This window comes from Salvelinus sp. IW2-2015, linkage group LG36 (assembly GCF_002910315.2).
Source record: "Salvelinus sp. IW2-2015 linkage group LG36, ASM291031v2, whole genome shotgun sequence".
Classification (NCBI taxonomy): domain Eukaryota; kingdom Metazoa; phylum Chordata; class Actinopteri; order Salmoniformes; family Salmonidae; genus Salvelinus; species Salvelinus sp. IW2-2015.
In genome coordinates, this window is record NC_036875.1 from 34,126,402 (window position 1) to 34,148,543 (window position 22,142).

Genomic DNA, 22,142 nt, shown 5'->3' on the forward strand with positions numbered 1-22,142 from the left:
GGCTGGAATGGAATTCATGTGATTTCAATATGGTTTCAATATGTGTGAAGTGTTTGATACCACCCATTTATATCATTCCAGCCATTACAATGAGCCTGTCCTCCTATAGCTCCTCCCACCAGCCTCCACTGGTTTAGAACCACAAGAACACAACAGGTGCATTGTGAAGATATTGAGGAAAATATTGCTGATGGGAGCTTTCAGTGAGTAAAATAATACTCACACTGCGATCTATGTACACACTCACACATACACACACACACACACACACACAGCTTCTCACCTCCGCCCCAGCGTAGACATCTTGCCAGGTCGTTCCCTGTGCCCAGAGGGAGGATAGCCACAGGGGGATCTTTTGCAAAGTTGGCCTTGTCTGCAGATGGACAGATAATGATAAGATAATAATTACAATTCTGATATGGATTTCGGAGAAAGAACATTAAGGTGTAGCCAGAGTACTGTACAGTATAGTATTGTGTTCTATGTTTATCAGACACACACACACACACACACACACACACACACACCACACACACACACACACACACACACACACACACCACAACACACACTCTCTCTCTCACAGCTATGAAGGTGGGAAATAATATACTGTGTTCATGTATAATGAATGAGTTTAATCCAATAGAATAAGACACACCAATACAGTCTAAGATCCATCCCACTGTCCCATCCCCTCCACACGCCAGCACCCGGAAATCAGGGACATCATGGAAGAAGTTGAGCCTGTGAAGACATAAATACATAAATATACAAATACACACACATACATACAGAGAGACAATACAGAAATACACTATGGAAAAAGAAGGAACAGCACGTCAGAAATCAGCTCAATGTAAGAATCCATAGAATCAAACCACTTCTGGGAAAATTGGAACACACTAAACAAACAACAACATGAAGAGTTATCTATCCAAAACAGAGATGTATAGATAAACCACTCTATAACAAAGAACAAACAGAAAAAACATATACATGATCAAATACAAATCTTAGAATCAACTATTAAAGACTACCAAAACCCAACAGATTCTCCAATTGCATTGAATGAACTACAGGACAAAATACAAACCCTCCCACCCAAAAAGGCCTGCGGTGTTGATGGCATCCTAAATGAAATGATAACATATACAGACCACAAATTCAAATGGTTATCCTGAGCTCTGGCATCTTCCACTATATTTGGAACCAAGGACTGATCAACCCAATCCACAAAATTGGAGTTCAATTTGACCCCAATAACTCCTGTGGGATATGCGTCAACAACAACCTTGGGGAAATTCTCTGCATTATCATCAGTGGTGGAAAAAGTACCCAATTGTCATACTTAAAGTAAAGATACCCAGTAAAATACTACTTGAGTAAAAGTCTAAAAGTATTTGGTTTTAAATATACTTAAGTACTGTTGTTTTATTTCTTTACTTACCTACACACACACACACATACCTTTTTTTCCCGCACCATTGGTTAGTAAGTAAGCATTTCACTGTAAGGTCTACACCTGTTGTATTCGGCGCACGTGACAAATAAACTTTGATTTGATTTGATTTAAATGTAATTGATAAAATGTACTTAAGAATCAAAAAGTAAAAGTATAAATCCTTTCAAATTCCTTATATTAAGCAAACCAAACGTAACGATTTTCTTGTTTTTTCAATTTACGGATAGCCAGGGGCACACTCCAACACTCAGACATAATTTATAAACGAAGTATTTGTATTTAGTGAATCTGCCAGATCAGGTAGTAGGGATGACCAGGGATGTTCTCTTGGGAAAGTGCGTGAATTGGACCATTTTCTTGTCCTGCTAAGCATTGAAAATGTAACAAGTACTTTTGGGTGTCAGGGAAAATGTATGGAGTAAAAAATACATTATTTTCTTCAGGAATGTAGTGAAGTAAAAGTAAAAGTAGTCAAAAATAATACTTTACAATTTAAGTACTTATACATAAAAACAACTTAAGTAGTACCTTAAAGTGTTTTTACTTAAGTACTTTACACCACTGATTATCATTAACAGCAGACTCGTACATTTACTCAGTGAAAAGAATATACTGAGCAAATGTTAAATTGGCTTTTTACCAAATTACCATATGACAGACCACATATTCATCTTATACACCCCAATTGACAAACAAACAAACCAAAACAAAGGCAAAGTCCTCTCATGCTGTGTTGAGTTCAAAAAAGCTATTGACTCAATTTGGCATACGGGTCTGCTATACAAATTGATGGAAAGCAGTGTTGGGGGAAAAACATACAACATTACAAAATCCATGTACACAAACAACAAGTGTGGTTAAAATGGGCAAAAAAACACACATTAATTTCCAAGGGGCCGTGGGGTGAGACAGGGTTGCAGCTTGAGCCCCACCCTCTTCAACATACGGTTGAAGTCGGAAGTTTACATACATCTCAGCCAAATACATTTAAACTTTCAGTTCTTCACCATTCCTGACATTTAATCAGAGTAAAACTTCCCTGTCTTCGGTCAGTTAGGATCACCACTTTATTTTAAGAATGTGAAATGTCAGAATAATAGTAGAGAGAATGATTTATTTCAGCTTTTATTTCTTGCATCACATTCCCAGTGGGTCAGAAGTTTACATAAACTCAATTAGTATTTGGTAGCATTGCCTTCAAATTGTTTAACTTGGGTCAAACGTTTTGGGTAGCCTTCCACAAGCTTCCCATAATACATTGGGTGAATTTTGGCCCATTCCTCCTGACAGAGCTGGTGTAACTGAGTCAGGTTTGTCGGCCTCCTTGCTCGCACACACTTTTTCAGTTCTACCAACAAATGTTCTATAGGATTGAGCTCAGGGCTTTGTGATGGCCACTCCAATACCTTGACTTTGTTGTCCTTAAGCTATTTTGCCACAACTTTGGAAGTATGCTTGGGGTCATTGTCCATTTGGAAGACCCATTTGCGACCAAGCTTTAACTTCCTGACTGATGTCATGAGATGTTGCTTCAATATATTCACAGAATTTCCCTTCCACATGATGACATCTATTTTTGTGAAGTGCACCAGTCCCTCCTGCAGCAAAGCACCCCCATAACATGATGCTGCCATCCCCGTGCTTCACGGTTGGGATGGTGTTCCTCGGCTTGCAAGCCTCCCCCTTTTTCCTTTCAACCATAACGATGGTCATTATGGCTAAACAGTTCTATTTTTGTTTCATCAGACCAGAGGACATTTCTCCAAAAAGTATTATCTTTGTCCCCATGTGCAGTTGCAAACCATAGTCTGACTTTTTATGGCGGTTTTGGAGCAATTGCTTCTTCCTTGCTGAGCGGCCTTTCAGGTGATGTCGATATAAGACTTGTTTTACTGTAGATATAGATAATTTTGTACCTGTTTCCTCCAGCATCTTCACAAGGTGCTTTGCTGTTGTTCTGGGATTGATTTGCTCTTTTCGCACCAGAGTACGTTCATCTCTAGGAGACAGAACGCGTCTCCTTCCTGAGCGGTATGACGGTTGTGTGGTCCCATGGTGTTTATATTTGCGTACTATTGTTTGTACAGATGAACGTGGTACCTTCAGGCATTTGTAAATTGCTCCCAAGGATGAACCAGACTTGTGGAGGTCTACAATTTGTTTTCTGAGGTCTTGGCTGATTTCTTTTCATTTTCCCATGATGTCAAGTAGAGGCACTGAGTTTGACGGTAGGCCTTGAAATACATCCACAGGTACACCTCCAATTGAGTCAAATGATGTAAATTAGCCTATCAGAAGCTTCTAAAGCAATTACATAATTTTCTGGAATTTTCCAAGCTGTTAAAACTTCTGTATGTATGTAAACTTCTGACCCACTGGAATTGTGATACAGCGAATTATAAGTGAAATAATCTGTCTGTAAACAATTGTTGGAAAAATTACTTGTGTCATGCACAAAGTAGATGTCCTAACCGACTTGCCAAAACTATAGTTTGTTAAAACTTCTTTATGATAGGGGGCAGCATTTTCACTTTTGGATGAATTGCGTGCCCATAGTGAACTGCCTCCTACTCTGTCCCAGATGCTAATATATGCATATTATTATTACTATTGGATAGAGAAAAACACTCTGAAGTTCTAAAACTGTTTGAATGATGTCTGTGAGTATAACAGAACTCATATGGCAGGCAAAAACCTGAGACTGGTCAATGTTCAACTCATCTCGCGATTCAATTCCCTGTAAGATATGGATCTGTTTGCACTTCCTACGCCTTCCACTAGATGTCAACAGTCTGTAGAACGTGGAATGAAGCTTATGCTGTGTTGTGGGGCCGGATGGGAGGGAAATGAGTCAGTGGTCTGGCAGATTGCCAGTTCCTGGTCACGCGCTTTCCTCATGATATCGCCTTGCGTTCCTAAACTTCTACAGACATGAAGGAATGCTCCGGTTGGAACGTTATTGGATATATATGATAACAACATCCTGAAGATTGATTCTCTACTTAGTTTGACCAGTTTAATCGACCTGTTATATAACTTTTTGAAGTTTGTCCGAGTTCGCCTGCATTTGAGCGAGCGTTTGGACATGTGCACTAAACATGCTAGCAAAAGTAGCTACTTAGACATAAGTAATGGACATTATCGAACAAAACAACGATTTATTGTGGAACTAGGATTCCTGGGAGTGTATTCTGATGAAGATGATCAAAGGTAAGGGAATATTTTGATGTAATTTTGTATTTCTGTTGACTCCAACATGGCGGAGAATGTTGTTATGTTTGAGCGCCGTCTCAGATTATTGCATGGTGTGCTTTTTACGTAAAGTTTTTTTGAAATCTGACACAGCGGTTGCATTAAGAACAAGTGTATCTTTAATTATATGTAAAACATGTATCTTTCATCAAAGTTTATGATGAGTATTTCTGTTATGTGACGTGGCTCTCTGCAATTTCTCCGGATATTTTGGAGGCATTTCTGAACATGGCGCCAATGTAAACCGATATTTGTGGATATAAATATGCACATTATCGAACAAAACATAAATGTATTGTGTAACATGATGTCCTATGAGTGTCATCTGATGAAGATTATCAAAGGTTAGTGATTCATTTTATCTCTATTTCTGCTTTTGTGACTCTATCTTTGGCTGGGAAAAATGGCTGTGTTTTTTGGATTTGGTGGTGATCTAACATAAATATATGTTGTGTTTTCGCTGTAAAACATTTTAAAAATCGGACACGATGGGTAGATTAATTTGTCAATAGGGGGCCGCTATTTTCACTTTGTAAAACAATCGTTCCCAAATTAAACTGCCTTGTACTCAATTCTTGCTTGTACAATATGCATATTATTATTACTATTGGATAGAAAACACTCTCTAGTTTCTAAAACCGTTTAATTATATCTGTGAGTAAAACAGAACTCATTTTGCAGCAAACTTCCTATCAGGAAGTGAAAATCTGAAATCGGGGCCCTGTTCCAGGGCCATCCTATTAATTTGCCTGAAATCTATGGATCTACATGCACTGCATACCCCTTCCACTAGACGTTAGATATCTCCGGCTCTGATTTTATTTGATATATGTGTTAAAAACATCATAAAGTAGTTATTTTAAACCGAGTTATATCAGTTTATATCAGTTTATTGCGAATTTCGGCATTTTCTTTTCTTTTGCGTTATGGTGAAGTTGGACACTCCTGCGCCACATGGCTAGCTTTGGTTGCTAATTCGACAGGTGAAGAGGACATTCTACAACCAAACAACGATTATTCTGGATAAAGGACAACTTGTACAACATTCTGATGGAAGCTCATCAAAAGTAGGAACCATTTATGATGTTATTTCGTATTTCTGTCGAAAATGTATAGTCGTATTTTCCGCCCTGATTTTGGGCGCTGTCTCGCTATAACGTAAGCTGTATGTCGTACTAAAGTTATTTTAAAAATCTAACACAGCGGTTGCATTAAGAACTAGTGTAACTTTCATTTGCTGTCCAACATGTATTTTTTAGTAAAGTTATGATTAGTTATTTGATTAGATTAGGTGCCTCTCCAAGATTTCTCCGGACAATTTTCTTGCATTTTGACTACGTATTCACATTGTAAAACCACGATTTGTACCGCTAGATATGCACATTTTTGAACAAACCATATATGTATTGTGTAATATGATGTTATAGGACTGTCATCTGATGAAGATTGTGAAGGTTAGTGAATAAATGTATATATTTTGCTGGTTTTTCGCTATCGCTACCGTTGCGTTGAATGAATGCGGTTGTGTGGTTGGCTATTGTAGTAAGCTAATATAATGCTATATTGTGTTTTCGCTGTAAAACACTTAAAAATTCTGAAATATTGGCTGGATTCACAAGATGTTTGTCTTTCATTTGCTGTACACCATGTATTTTCATAAATGTTTTATGATGAGTATTTAGGTATTTCACGTTGGTCTCTGTAGTTATTCTAGCTGCTTTGGTGAGATTTGTGATGGTGGCTGCAATGTAAAACTATGATTTATACCTGAAATATGCATTTTTCGAACAAAACATATGCTATACAATAAATCTGTTATAAGACTGTCATCTGATGAAGTTGTTTCTTGGTTAGTGACTATTTATATCTTTTATTTGGTCAAATTTGTGATAGCTACCTATGCGGAAAAAAATTGTGAAAATATGCGGTTGAGTCTTTTGCTATCGTGGGTAGCTAATAGAAATACATATTGTGTTTTCGCTGTAAAACATTTTAAAAATCGGAAATGATGGCTGGATTCACAAGATGTGTATCTTCATCTGGTGTCTTGGACTTGTGATTCCTGATATTTAGATGCTAGTATTTACTTGTGGCGCTATGCTAGGCTATGCTAGTCAGCTTTTTTACTGATGAGGGTGCTCCCGGATCCGGGATGGTGACTCGTGAGAAGTTAACAAGATGTTTATCTTTCATTTGCTGTATTGGACTTGTTAATGTGTGAAAGTTAAATATTTCCCAAAAATATTTTGAATTTCCCGCGCTGCCTTTTCAGCGGAATGTTGGGGGGGGGGGTTCCGCTAGCGGAACGTTGTGTCCTAGAAAGGTTAAACTCTTAGACTATCCATACCGACAGAATAAGAACAAGTTTTTTATATCAATTACTAGTCTGCAACTAGGAATTCGGTATCATTGAACGCGAAGACCGACAACCGCCGAAACATCTATCCTATAACGACATGAATGAATGTCACTCTGAACTATCCATTCTAACCACGACAGAGAGAGAGAGAGAGGGCGGACAAACTCTCCAACAGAAAACAAACTTTTCAACGGAGATCCCGACGACACACTGAGCGTAAATATATATATTGATTGCAATTATTCCCGAATGAGTGAGCGTTCATGTGCAAACAATTAGCATTTCAATTGTTATAATTATCAACTTTGTAGTGTCTCAACTCAGTTGACCCCCACTTCCCTTTGTGTCCACCAAGCCGCCATACCAGTTTAGCCCACTAGGGAAACTCCGTTATCATTTCCTTGTAAATATCTACTGTTTGTTTATGCATTCTGTGAATTACTTAGTTAGTAAATAAATTATTTAAGACAATTGATGTATGAATGACTCATAGTGAAGACTGGGTTCGTGCAGATAACCAACAATTTACGACGTTTGGAATGAGACTAACATGAGGTAAATAATAATTCATTAATTCATTAGATTAATAATTCATTAATTCGAAGTGATCAGATATTAAAATATCTGAAAGTTATATTAGGAAAATTATAACTTTGTAATCTGAATATTTTCCTTGGTGCCCCGACTTCCTAGTTAATTACAGTTACATGATTAATCAGTTTAATCGCGTAATAATAATTACAGAGAGTTATTTGATAAAGATTAATCTTCAGTTTAATGATGCCGGAGACACGACAGCGCTCTGGCGTCACCCCAGGTGAGCTGGCACCATTCTCACCCAGTCCTCTGTTGCACATATGTTTGTGTCTGTCACTTTTCCTGAGTTTTCCCCGCATTCCCAGCATAAGGCGCTCGTAGATTCAGGTGCGACTGGGAATTTCATTGATAGAACGTTAGCTCATAGTTTAGGACCCCTCCATTGTTCCCGTGGATGTGCCCTACCCCGTTCACGCCTTAGATAGTCGACCATTAGGGTCAGAGTTAATTAGGGACGTCAACGCTCCTTTGGGCATGGTGACGCCCCCTGCGTCACCATGCCATCACACGGAGAAAATCAGTCTTTTCCTTATTGACTCTCCTGCGTTTCCCGTGGTGCTGGGCCTACCCTGGTTAGCTTGTCATAACCCCACTGTTTCTTGGCCACAGAGGACTCTCACGGGGTGGTCGCGAGAGTGCTCAGGTAGGTGTGTAGGGATTTCCGTTGGTGCTACTACGGTGGAGAGTCCAGACCAGGTCTCCACCGTGCGCATTCCCCTTGAATATGCCGATTTGGCTCTCGCCTTCTCTAAAAAAAGGTGACTCAATTATCACCTCATCGACGGGGCGATTGTGCTATAGATCTCCTGGTAGACGCTGCACTTCCCAGGAGTCACGTGTATCCCCTCTCACAGGCGGAGACGGAGGCTATAGAAACATATGTCTCCGAATCCCTGCGTCAGGGGTACATTCGGTCCTCCACTTCACCCGTCTCCTCGAGTTTCTTTTTTGTGAAGAAGAAGGAGGGAGGTCTGTGTCCGTGTATTGACTACCGGGGTCTAAATCAGATCACGGTGAGGTATAGTTACCCGTTACCGCTCATAGCCACAGCGATAGAGTCAATGCACGGGGCGCGCTTCTTCACCAAACTAGATCTCAGGAGCGCTTACAATCTGGTGCGTATCCGAGAGGGAGACGAGTGGAAGACAGCTTTCAGTACCACCTCTGGGCACTATGAGTACCTCATCATGCCGTACGGGTTGATGAATGTGCCATCAGTCTTCCAAGCTTTTGTAGACGAGATTTTCAGGGACCTGCACTGGCAGGGTGTAGTGGTGTATATTGATGATATTTTGATATACTCCGCTACACGCGCCGAGCATGTGTCCCAGGTGCGCAAAGTGCTCGGTCGCCTGTTGGAGCATGACCTGTACATCAAGGCTGAGAAATGCCTGTTCTTCCAACAATCCGTCTCCTTCCTAGGGTATCGCATTTCTACGTCAGGGGTGGAGATGGAGAGTGACCGCATTGCAGCCGTGCGTAATTGGCCGACTCCCACCACGGTAAAGGAGGTGCAGCGATTCTTGGGGTTTGCCAACTACTACCGGAGGTTTATCCGGGGTTTTGGTCAGGTAGCGGCTCCCATTACTTCACTGCTGAATGGGTGTCCGGTGCGCTTGCAGTGGACAGCTGAGGCGGACAGGGCTTTCAGTCACCTGAGGGTTTTGTTTACCTCGGCTCCCATGCTGGCCCATCCAGATCCCTCTTTGGCGTTCATTGTGGAGGTGGACGCGTCCGAGGCTGGGATAGGAGCTGTGCTCTCTCAGCGCTCTGGTATGCCACAGAAGCTCCGCCCTTGTGCCTTCTTCTCGAATAAGCTCAGCCCGGCGGAGCGAAACTATGACGTGGGGGACCGGGAGTTGTTGGCTGTCGTCAAGGCCCTGAAGGCATCGAGACATTAGCTTGAGGGGGCTAGACACCCTTTTCTCATCTGGTCTGACCACTGCAATCTGGAGTACATCCGGGCGGCAAGGAGACTGAACCCTCGCCAGGCAAGGTGGGCCATGTTTTTCACCCATTTTGTGTTTACCCTTTCTTACAGACCAGGCTCCCAGAACGTTAAGGCAGACGCATTTTCCCGGCTGTATGACACAGAGGAGCTGCCCATGGATCCCACTCCCATACTCCCCGCCTCTAGTTTGGTGGCGCCGGTAGTGTGGGAGCTGGACGCAGACATTGAGCGGGCGTCGTGTGCAGAGCCCGCTCCCCCTCAGTGTCCAGCTGGGCGTCTGTACGTTCCGTCTGCTGTCCGCGACCGGCTGATCTATTGGGCCCACATGTCACCCTCCTCTGGTCATCCTGGGATCGGTCGGACGGTGCGCTGTCTTAGTGGGAAGTACTGGTGGCCCACTTTAGCTAAGGACGTGAGGGTTTATGTTTCCTCCTACTCATTGTGCGCCCAGTGCAAGGCTCCTAGACACCTGCCCAGAGGTAAGTTACAACCCTTACCCGTTCCACAACGGCCGTGGTCGCACCTATCGGTGGATTTCCTAACCGATCTTCCACCTTCACAGGGTAACACCACGATCCTGGTCGTTGTGGATCGTTTTTCTAAGTCATGTCGTCTCCTCCCTTTGCCCGGTCTCCCTACGGCCCTACAAACTGTGGAGGCCCTGTTTACACACGTCTTCCGGCACTACGGGGTGCCTGATGATATAGTTTCTGATCGGGGTCCCCAGTTCACACCAAGAGTCTGGAAGGCGTTCATGGAACGTCTGGGGGTCTCGGTCAGCCTTACCTCAGGTTTTCACCCCGAGAGTAACGGGCAGGTGGAGAGAGTTAACCAGGATGTGGGTAGGTTTCTGAGGTCTTATTGCCAGGACCGGCCGGCGGAGTGGGCGGCGTTCGTGCCCCGAGTAGAGATGGCCCAGAACTCGCTCCGCCACTCCTCCACTAACCTTTCTTCCTTCCAGTGTGTTTTGGGGTATCAGCCGGTTCTGGCTCCTTGGCATCAGAGTCAGAGCGAGGCTCCTGCGGTGGACGACTGGTTCCGGCGCGCAGAGAAAACATGGGACGCCGCCCATTTTCACCTTCAGCGTGCCGTACTGTACTGTCGGAAGCTGTCTCCGCGGTTTGTGGGGCCATTTAAAGTCGTGAGGAGAGTGAACGAGGTATGTTACAGGTTACAGCTTCTCCCCGATTACCGCATTAACCCCTCGTACCATGTGTCTCTCCTCAGGCCGGTGGTGGCTGGCCCACTCCAGGTGTCTGAGGTGCGGGAGGTTCCTCCACCCCCTCGTACTCCGTTCATTCCATACTGGATTCGAGACGTCGGGCGAGGGGCCTTCAGTACCTCGTGGACTGGGAGGGGTATGGTCCGGAGGAGAGATGCTGGGTTCCGGTGGAGGACGTGTTGGATCCTTCCATGCTGCGAGATTTCCACCGTCTCCATCCGGATCACACTGCGCCTCGCTCTCTSGGMSYRSRCCCWGAGGTCAGTGCCAATGCGCTGATGGAGCCGCGCGTCGGGGGGGGGGGGTACTGTCACGKCTTCRGCKGAAGTCGGTCCCTCTCCTTGTTCGGGCGGTGTTCGGCGGTCGACGTCACCGACCTTCTAGCCATCGCTGATCCATTTTTCATTTTCCATTGGTTTTGTCTTCCTTCACACCTGGTTCCAATCCCATCAATTACATGTTGTGTATTTAACCCTCTGTTTCCCATCATGTCCTTGTCGGAGATTGTTTGATTGTATGTTTGTGTATTATGTGTTGGTGCGCGAAGGGTTCTTGTACCCACTTTTATTTATTTAGTATTTTGGTTTTGGAGTTTATTAAACGACTCCATTTAAACGAAGTTCGATTCTCCTGCACCTGACTTCCCTGCCACCTACACACACGCCATTACATCGCTGCCAAAGGCGCTTCAACAAAGTACTGAGTAAAGGGTCTGAATACCTATGTAAATGTGATATTTCATTTTTTTTTTTTATAAATTAGCAAAAATGTATTAGAACCAGTTTTTGCTTCGTCATCAGGGGGTATTGTGTGTAGATTGATGAGGATTTCTTAAAATCCATTGTAGAATAAGGCTGTAACCTAACAAAATGTGGGAAAGTCAAGGGGTTTGAATACTTTCCAAAGGCACTGTATATCAACGAATTGGCGAGTGCGCTAGAACAGTCTGCAGCATCCGGCTTCACCTTACTGTAGGCTTCACCTTACTGTTTGCTGATGATCTGGTGCTTCTGTCCCCAACCAAGGAAGGCCTACATTAGCACCTAGATCTTCTGCACAGATTCTGTCAGACCTGGGCCCTGACAGTAAATCTCAGTAAGACAAAAATAATGGTGTTCCATGGGCCTCCCGAGTAGTGCAGCGGTCTAAGTAACTGCATCGCAGTGGTAGAGGTGTCACTACAGACCCTGGTTCGAGCCAAGGCTGTGTCGCAGCCAGACGCATGAGGCGGCGCACAATTGTCCCAGCGTCGTCCGAGTTAGTGGAGGGTTTGGCCGGCCAGGATGTCTTTGTCCCATAGTTCTCTAGTGACTCCTTTTAGCGGGCCGGGCGCTTGCACGCTGACTACGGTTGTATGGTGTTTCCTCTGTTTAAAAGTCTGATGGCCTTGAGAAGAAGCTGTTTTTCAGTCTCTTGGTCCCAGCTTTGATGCACCTGGTCTGACCTTGCCTTCTGGATGATGGCGGGGTGAACAGGCAGTGGCTCGGGTAGTTGATGACCTTGATGAACTTTTTGGCCTTCCTGTGACATCGGGTGCTGGAGAGCCTTGCAGTTGCGGGCGGTGCAGTTGCCGTACCAGGTGATACAGCCCGACAGGATGCTTTCAATTGTGCATCTGTAAAACATTGTGAGGGTTTTAGGTGACAAGCCAAATTTCTTTAGCCTCCTGAGATTGAAGAGGCTCTGTTGCGCCATCTTCACCACACTGTCTGTGTGGGTGGTCCATTTGAGTTTTTTAGTGATGTGTATCTATTGGGGCAGTAAGCAAATTGAAGTGGGTCTTCAATTGAAGAACAAACGCCAATGTGAATACCACCCATATTTATGTTTATTTATTTTCCCTTTTGTATTTGAACTATTTGCACATCGTTACAACACATGTATCATTTATTTATATGTTTATTTAGCCACAATATGACATTTCAAATGTCTCTATTCTTTTGGAACTTTTGAGTGTAATGTTTACTGTACTTATTTCACTTTTGTTTATTCTCTATTTCACTAGCTTTGCAATGTAAACATGTTTCCCCATGCCAATAAAGCCATTTGAATTGACAGAAAAAGACAGAGAGAGAGAGAGAGAGAGAGAGAGAGAGAGAGAGAGAGAGAGAGAGAAGAGAGAGAGAGAGGAGAGAGAGAGAGAGAGAAGAGAGAGAGATGCATTAGTGACTGGCCAGAGAGAGTGTCACCTTCAAAGGACCTTTCATCTGGGCCAGGACAAAGGTGTCGACAGGGGCTTTCATCTGTCCCCAAAAAACAGCTGCGGTGCAAACATCACACCGGTATGTCTCGGTGTGTGGTGTGGGTGCCTGTGCCCGTGTGTGCCTGTGGTGTGTGCATGCATGACACACATATCTGTTCGTGTGTGTGGTTGTGTGTGTGGTGTGTGTGGTGTGTGTGTGTGTGTGTGTGAGTGTGTGTGTGTGTGGTGTGTGTTTTGTGTGTGTTCCACTGACAAGGCTGGTGACACCAATGTCAAACAGCTGTCTCTCCTGGCGTTGCGGTGAACTGTACTAACGCTCAGTGATGCCACAACACAAGCATGCCAGCACTCCAGGGAATTCTGTAGCTACAGCAACGATCTGGGTACATTTAACAAAACAGTTGCACGTCAATATTAGACATTAATATCCTTTATTAACCTAACCGCATGAGGCTTGACAAATTTGTGACACTGTTTTATGCATGTGGGCTTAGTTGGAGAAAGTGTATCAACAACAATTGGGCCAAATGAGGATCTGCTTTGACAGGAACAATGAGAGAGACCTCACTCTTAATCAACACAAAACAACTAATTGCATTCTCTAAACAAATCACTCACCTTCAATCTGCCACTTGTTTAAAAGCCTGGTGGTGACTAAAGCTGTTGCCATGGTGCTTGGAGAATTTTTCTGGGTCTATATTAACTCTGTCTGATGTGCTATACAGACAGACTAAATGAGGCCTGTCTTCAGCTGTACACATTGAGATATGTATCCAAAATGTCCTGATAAATGTGCCTTTGTAAGTGTTGCATGTATGGCTAACAATGGAGGCGTTATACAAGAGAAGAGAAAGAAGAAAAAAAGCTACCCTGGCTGTCATGACACACTGGCATGTGTTGATGATATATGATGTAATGAGGCCCAGCTGATGAAAGTAAAGTATGGCTCAATTTCAGTCACGACTATCATGTGTTCCTAAACAAACCCAACCCACATGTAACATTTAAACTAGGTTAATAAACACGATGAGTAAATCTGTGTACTCTTCAATGTAACCTTTATTTAACTAGGCAAGTAAGAACAATTTAACTAGGCAAGTCAGTTAAGAACAAATTCTTATTTACAACGACGCCTGCACTGGCCAACGCTGCGCCAATTGCACACCCCCCTATGGGACTCCCAATCATGGCCGGTTGATAAGGCCTGGATTCGAACCAGGGTGTCTGTAGTGACTCCTCTAGCAGATGCAGTGTCTTAGACCGCTGTGCCACTCGGGAGCCCTCCTATCCATGTAAGGATATGAGGGATGAATTAGTCTTACCACACCATGGGTCTATAGTGATGAGTTAGTCTTACCCTACCATGGGTCTATAGTGATGAGTTAGTCTTACCAACCATGGGTCTATAGTGATGAGGATGAGTCTTACCCCACCATGGGTCTCTATAATAATTAGTTTACCACCACCATGGTCATAGTATGAGTTAGTCTTACCACACCATGGTCTATAGTGATATTAGTCTTACCCACCATGGGTCTATATATGATTGTCTTACCCCACCTGGGTGTTATATGATGATTTAGTCTTACCCCACCATGTCTATAGTAATGATTGAAGTTCTTACCACACATGGGTCTATAGTAGATGAGTTATCTTACCACACCTGGTCTCATTTAATGAGGTCTACCACCTGTTTATATGATTAGTCTTACCCACCATGGGCTATATAATCTAATTCAGTCCTTACCTCCATGAGTCTATGTAATGAATTGTCTTACCCCACCAGGGTCTATAGTAATGAATTGTCTTACCACACCAGGTTCTATAGTATGAGTTATTCTTACCCCACCATGTGTCTATAGTGATATTGTCTTACCACACCATGTCTCTTAGTGATGAATTAGTCTTACCCCACCAGGTCTATAGTAATGATTAGTCTACCCCCATGGCTATAGTACATGATTATGTCTACACACCATGGTCTATAGTAATGAATTAGTCTTACCACATGAGTCTATCGAATGAATTAGCTTACCCCACCAGGTCTATAGTAATGAAATAGTCTTACCACACATGGGTCTATAGTAATGAATAATTCTTACCACACCATGATCTATGTAATGATGTCTTACCACACCATGGTCTATAGTAATGAATTAGTCTTACCCACCATGAGTCTATAGTAATGAATTAGTCTTACCACACCATGGGGTCTATAGTAATGAATTAGTCTTACCACACCATGAGTCTATAGTAATGAATTAGTCTTCCACTACCATGAGTCTCATATATAATGAATTAGTCTTACCACACCATGAGTTCTATAGTAATGAATTAGTCTTACCCACCATGAGTCTATAGTAATGAAATCTACCACACCATGAGTCTATAGTAATGAATTAGTTCTTACCACACCATGGTCTATATAAGAATTATCTTACCACACCATGGTCTATAGTAATGAATTAGTCTTACACACATGAGTCATCGTAATAATAGTCTTACCCACCATGGTCATAGTAATGAATTAGTCTTACCACACCATGGTCTATAGTAATGAATTAATCTTACCACACATGAGTCTTAAGTAATGAATTAGTCTTACCACTGAGTCTCTAGTAACTGAATTCGTCTTACGAACCATGAGTCTATAGATGGAATTAGTCTTACCACACCATTGGTTCTATAGTAAAATTAGCTTTACCACACATGAGTCGTATAGTAATAATTAGTCTACCACACCATGGTCTATGAAATGAATAGTCTTACCCCCACCTATGAATGTCTATAGTAATGAATTAGTCTTACCCCACATGAGTCTATAGTAATGAATAGTCTTACCACCACCATGGTCTATAGTAATGAGAGTCTAGCCACATATAGTTCTATCTATAATGAATTGTCTTACCACACCTAGCTATTATGAATGTCTTACCCCACATGATCTATAGTAATGGAATTAGTCTTCCCACACCATGATCTATAGTAATGAATTCTCTACCCCCATGGTCCTATAGTATGAATTAGCCTTACCACACCATGAGTCTATAGTTATGAATTAGTCTTACCACCATGAGTCATATAGTAATGGAATTAGTCTTACCACAATGAGTCTATAGTAATGAATTGGTCTTACACACCATGGGTCTTAGTAATGATTGTCCTTACCCACTGGATCTATAGTAATGAATTAGTCTTACCCCACCATGAGTCTATAGTAATGAATTAGTCTTACCCCACCATGGGTCTATGGTAATGAATTAGTCTTACCCACCATGAGTCTATAGTAATGAATTAGTCTTACCCCACCATGGGTCCCCCTCGGTCGAGACTGTACACCTGCCTGGGGTTCAGCAGGTACTGGAACTTTCTCAATACCCTGTAGAAGACATATATATATAGACCATATGACAGCTGTGTTAGAGTTGCTGCACATACACACAAGCTGACAAACTCAAACTATGTGCAAAATGGAGCCAGAAGAGAGAGAGTGAGCCAGAGAGGGAGAGAGAGAGCAAGCACGAGAGAGACGGAAAGAGAGAAAGAGAGAGAGAGAGAGCCAGAGAGAGAGAGAGAGTGAGCCAGAGAGAGAGAGAGAGCCAGAGAGAGAGAGAGAGAGCAAGCACGAGAGAGACGGAAAGAGAGAAAGAGAGAGAGAGTGAGCCAGAGAGAGAGAGAGGGAATGAGAGATAACTAATACTTCATGCATACAAAGACAGACATAGAATGTAAAGTAGCAACATTTAATTACAAGTTTTACTTAAAAACACAGTTAACATGGTGTCCACAGTAAATGTGGTTTTGCTCTAAATTTGTAATTATCTCTACAGCTTACTGTGCCCATTGACATAGCAGTTTCCTGTAACATTGACAAGCAGGAGCTGCATCGGAGATCTATTATATTGAAGGCTCCAAATTGACCTTGCACTGGTAATTGCGTCAGTAGCTTCCAATACCCACACTGCACTTTGGTCAGAGTGTGAAAAGCAGTGGCAAAAGACAACAGAAAGCCGACAGCTAGGTTAGAATGCATCACCACGAACAAAACATTTGGCTTAGAATGCAACTCATTCTATATGGTGTGTCAGATACAGTTTCCTATGATACTGTTATGAATGTGTCATGAAGAAAACTTAAATTTAAGTTTTACGAAGTTCATTCAGAAGGAAAAATGTGTATAAATATACTACTTAACATAAGAGGACCGTGTGACATTTAAAATGCTGTAAAACAGTCATTAAACTGCCTGAAAGCCTCATTCACAAAAACAGGACCAATCAGTGACTCAACACCAACCCTTTCATTTCCTTATTGACATCAAAGGGAGCAGAAATAGGCTTTGTTTTTGTACTCAGAGATTAAATGCATCTTTTTTTTTTAGGAGAACATGTCTAATAATAGAGAATAATTTCCCTTTTAAGTGGTATTTAAGACTGTGTTGCTATGGTGATGGAGTTTCTGAAGCCAACAAAGCAGGCCTCCTGGTGCTGTGAAATGCATGGTGGGAGGAGAGAGGAGAGAATGCTGAAACAATGAACACATTCATTTTCATTAACAACTGCTTTTAGGACACTGTGTCAGAACAGCCAATAGTCCATCATTATTTCCAAAATGTTAAATCGTCTGTAATTATCAAGGCCTAAAACTTATAGAATTTAATCTCCAAAGACCAGGCAGTTATTGTTGTTAGCTTTAGCTATGCTAGCTTCACATTACTTTGATTCTATGATGAACAGTCAGCCAAAGTCTTTATAATACTTTGTCAGTAGCATTACAGGACTGTATGAAACATACACTACATGGCCAAAAGTACGTGGATTTGGCTATTTCAGCCACAGCTGTTGCTGACAGGTGTATAAAATTGAGCACGCAGCCATGCAATCTCTATAGACAAACATTGGCAGTAGAATGGGCTCTACTGAAGAGCTCAGTGACTTTCAACGTGGCACTGTCATAGGATGCCACCTTTCCAACAAGTCAGTTTGTCAGATTTCTGCCCTGCTAGAGCTGCCCTGTTCAACTGTAAGTGCTGTTATTGTGAAGTGGAAGCATCTAGGAGCAACAACGTCTCAGCCACGAAGTGGTAGGCCACACAATCTCACAGAATGGGACCGCCAAGTGCTGAAGGCCCCAGCGCGTAAAAATTGTCTGTCCTCAGTTGCAACACTCACTACCGAGTTCCAAACTGCCTCTGGAAGCAATGTCAGCAAAATAACTGTTCGTCAGGAGCTTATTGAAATGGGTTTCCATCGCTGAGCAGCCGCACACAAGCCTAAGATCAGCATGCGAAATGCCAAGCATTGACTGGAGTGGATTAAAGCTAGCCGCCATTGGACTCTGGAGCAGTGGAAACGCGTTCTCTGGAGTGATGAATCACGCTTCACCATCTGGCAGTCCAACGGACGAATCTGGGTTTGGCGGATGCCAGGAGAATGCTGCCTGCCCGAAAGCATAGTGCCAACTGTAAAGTTTGTTGGAGGAGGAATAATGGTCTGGGGCTATTTTTCATGGTTCGGGCTAGGCCCCTTAGTTCCAGTGAAGGGACATCTTAATGCTACAGAATACAATGACATTCTAGACGATTCTGTGCTTCCAACTTTGTGGCAACAGTTTGGGGAAGGTCCTTTCCTCTTTCAGCATTAAAATGCCCCCGTACACAAAGCGAGGTCCATACAGAAATGGTTTGTCAAGATCGGTGTGGAAGAACTTGACTGGCCTGCACAGAGACTTGACCTCAACCCCATCAAACACCTTTGGGATAATTTTGAATGTTAACTGCGAGCCAGGCCTATTCGCCCAACATCAGTGCCCGACCTCACTAATGCTCTTGAGGCTGAATGGAAGCAGGTGTCCACATACTAGTGTATATTGCAGGAGTGTTTCAATCCATTAATAATATCAGACACTGTGACTTACCGCTCCCCCTGTCTCCCTCCACTCTTTGGGTTGACCAGGACCAGCAGGGGATGTGTACCTGGGAGAGGAGTGATCTGAACAGGAGATCAGAGACAGGATAATGAGATACTGTAGAGTAGTGTATACCCATGCAAACACAGCACACACTTTAACCTGCCATCAGCAAACACAACATACTCCAAGGCTTTAACCACTGAAGATGCTCTGGGCTTGATTTACTCACCTGCAGTGCTTGTCCGTCTCCTGTGAATTTCAAGCTCTGACTCATGTTGTCAGGGCTGCTGCTGGGCGGGGAGTCCCCTTCACCCCGCTTCACAACAGAATGACGGTCCTGCAGACCGTCATGGACAGATAGACAGACGGACAGACGTACGGACAGACAGACAGAAGGACGGACGGACAGACAGACATAGACAAAGATACATTTGTTTATGAATTTATGAATTGTTACAGAGAAATGGGGCAAGTGTATACCTTTATGGACCTATAATTATATCTCAAGGGGGTGTTAGTGTTTTTCAGTATTGAAAGTATTGGAGATAAATAAATAGGAGATTCAGAGTGTGATTGATTTCATGTGATCTCACCAGGACGACAGGGCAGATGTAGGAGGGGAGTAGAGTGTGGTCTCTAAGGGCTCCTCCATCACACTCCGGCTTCATGTTGGACGCACACTTATTGTGGAGCTGATCAGGAAGGAAGATTTTTATTTATTTTATTTAACCTTTATTTAAGATGAGGAGAATGGAGGGAAGAAAGGAGCGGAGGAAAATGAGAGGAGGAGAAGGAGAGTGGAAAGGAATACCAAAAGATATATTCACACAAGTCATTTGACACAGTGGCAGATGTTATTCAAAACACTTCACTCAAAAGCTTGAAGCTAATAATACGGGACCATAAACTGCTATAGGAATGTATCCTTTTTCCCCTGGTTCATGCCAAAGTCTGATTCATGTAAAGAGTACAGTAGCTGCTTCCAAGAATGAGAATGAATGCCTGCAGTGATGCTAAAGGGATGAGAACATCACTAAGCTAATTTGAAGTGATGTTAAAGGGATGAGAACATCACTAAGCTAAATTGACAATCCTAACATGCTCTTTGAACTCCACTTAAGGGTGGTTTGATGAATCACAGTTTGAGTGTTCATTATATATTATTTAACATTTAAAGGTAAATGGTGACATCTAGAGGATATCTCAGGTAAAGTAAAAATGTGAAAAATAATAGGTTGATTACAAACTATCGCTGTGAATTTCTTCAGGACCATTTATATTTTTTATTTTATTTAGCCTTTATTTAACTAGGCAAGTCAGCTAGGCAAGACCATTTTTATTAGCAGAAGACTTTTGAAGCACTTGATACTAGCGAAGGCACTTGACATGAGGCACTAATGAACCAAAACATTGTAACTATACCAGGAGTTCTCCAGTACAGGGAGGTGTGTACTACTCACAGTGATCTGACACCACACACAGTGTAGGCCCGTTAAGCCCTGGTAGCACTTGATACTTCTGTGACAGCGGTCACACTTAGTGGGAGAGTTTCCCTCCATCCAGACATGCTGCATGGCCTGGAGAGAGGCAGGAAGGGAGAGAGGCAGGAAGGAAGAGAGGGAGAGGCAGGAAGGGAGAGAAGCATGAAGGGAGAGAGGCAGGAAGGGAGAAAAGGACGGAAGGGAGAGAGCAGGTAGGGAGAGAGGGAGAGAAGCCAGAAGGGAGAGAGAGAGAGAGAGAGAGAGAGAGAGAATGAGACGAGAGAGAGAGGGAGAGAGAGAGAGAGAGAGAGAGAGAGGAGAGAGAGAGAGAGAGAGGAGAGAAGAGAGAGCGAGCGGAGGGAGGGAGAGAGAGAGGGAGGAAGGGAGAGAGAGAGGGAGGACAGGAGAGAGAGAGGGAGGAAGGGAGAGAGCGAGGCAGGAGGGGAGAGAGAGACAACAATCATGATTTAAAGGAAGTTACAACATTAATCCAGTGCTAAACAAGCTATATTTTGTGCCAGATATTTACAAAAATAAGAGACCATCTAAAAGGCATCTTCTGTTATTGAACCAGACTTGAAAAAGTGAAGTGGAGCTGAAACAGAGTAGAATTCCATCTGGAGAGAAAAAGAAGGTCTTAGAGGGACAACTCCAAGTCTGTGAGATCATTCCAGAAGGTGTCTAATTAAATTAGGGGTTAAATATAGAGACGCAGTTAACAACATTAGTAGCACTGCCTGATCTCTCTGCACCCATGAGCCTGTGTGTGTGTGTGTGTGTGTGTGTGTGTGTGTGTGTGTGTGTGTGTGTGTGTGAGAGAGAGAGAGAGAGAGAGAATCCCTGCTCCCATTACCCTTCTGCTCCTGACGATTCAGGTTGCTCAGCAACATTAGTCAGATGTTGCTGAGACACTAGAGGTCCTCACAAGGGTTGTAAAACAAGTGGGAAATAAGTGGGGACATTTCACCAGTCCTCACAAGGAAAAAGGCTATTTTAGGCTTAGGGGTTAGGTTTAGGGCTGCAATTAGGGTTAGGAGTTAGGGTTTAGTGAAAATAGGATTCTGAATGGGACTCAACTGTTTGGTCCCCACAAGAATAGTAAAATAAAATAAACGTGTGTGTGTGCCGGTGTGTTTTTGTGTGTGTTTTGTGTGTGTAGTTGTGTACTCACATTGGTGTGTCTGCGGGACTTGGCATAGGTGCTGATGCAGGCAGAAATGTCTTTGGACACACAGCGTTCATGCACTGTGTACTTGCATACTGAAACACAGAGGTTCAGAGAGAGACAGTTCACCAGTGGATGAACAATGAGTAGCAACACCAACCCTTTCATTGAATCATGTAATAAAATGACCAAGCGATAGCATTATCCTTGATAATAGATCATTAATAAGTAATGCAATCATGTTTATTATTCACAGAATATAAACATCTGGTTGAAAGAGAGAGAGAAGAACTGAAAGGCAGGAAAAGAGAAACAGAGAATGGAGCTGTGAAGGCCAACCAGGGACACAAAGAGGGACTTAAAGGGATACTTCGGTATTTTGCCAATGAGGCCCTTTATCTACTTCCCCGGAGTCTCTCAGTGCCTTTTGAATGTACAGTTGAAGTCGGAAGTTTATATACACTTAGGTTGGAGTCATTAAAACTCGTTTTTCAACCACTCCACAAATTTCTTGTTAACAAACTATAGTTTTGGCAAGTC

At 42.9% G+C, this 22,142-nt stretch overlaps 1 protein-coding gene across 1 annotated transcript in view; it reads right to left on the bottom strand.

Annotated features, from left to right (window-relative positions):
• Positions 1-22,142, bottom strand: part of LOC111959411 (diacylglycerol kinase beta-like) — a 142,065-nt gene that overhangs the window by 59,085 nt on the left and 60,838 nt on the right. The window contains exons 12-19 of the mRNA XM_023980927.2: positions 21,609-21,697; positions 20,417-20,533; positions 19,550-19,648; positions 19,186-19,293; positions 18,963-19,036; positions 16,351-16,425; positions 659-744; positions 284-373 (exon numbers count right to left, since the gene is read on the bottom strand). Coding sequence (XP_023836695.1) covers positions 284-373; positions 659-744; positions 16,351-16,425; positions 18,963-19,036; positions 19,186-19,293; positions 19,550-19,648; positions 20,417-20,533; positions 21,609-21,697 — 738 coding nt within the window. The remainder of the gene's footprint in view (positions 1-283; positions 374-658; positions 745-16,350; positions 16,426-18,962; positions 19,037-19,185; positions 19,294-19,549; positions 19,649-20,416; positions 20,534-21,608; positions 21,698-22,142) is intronic.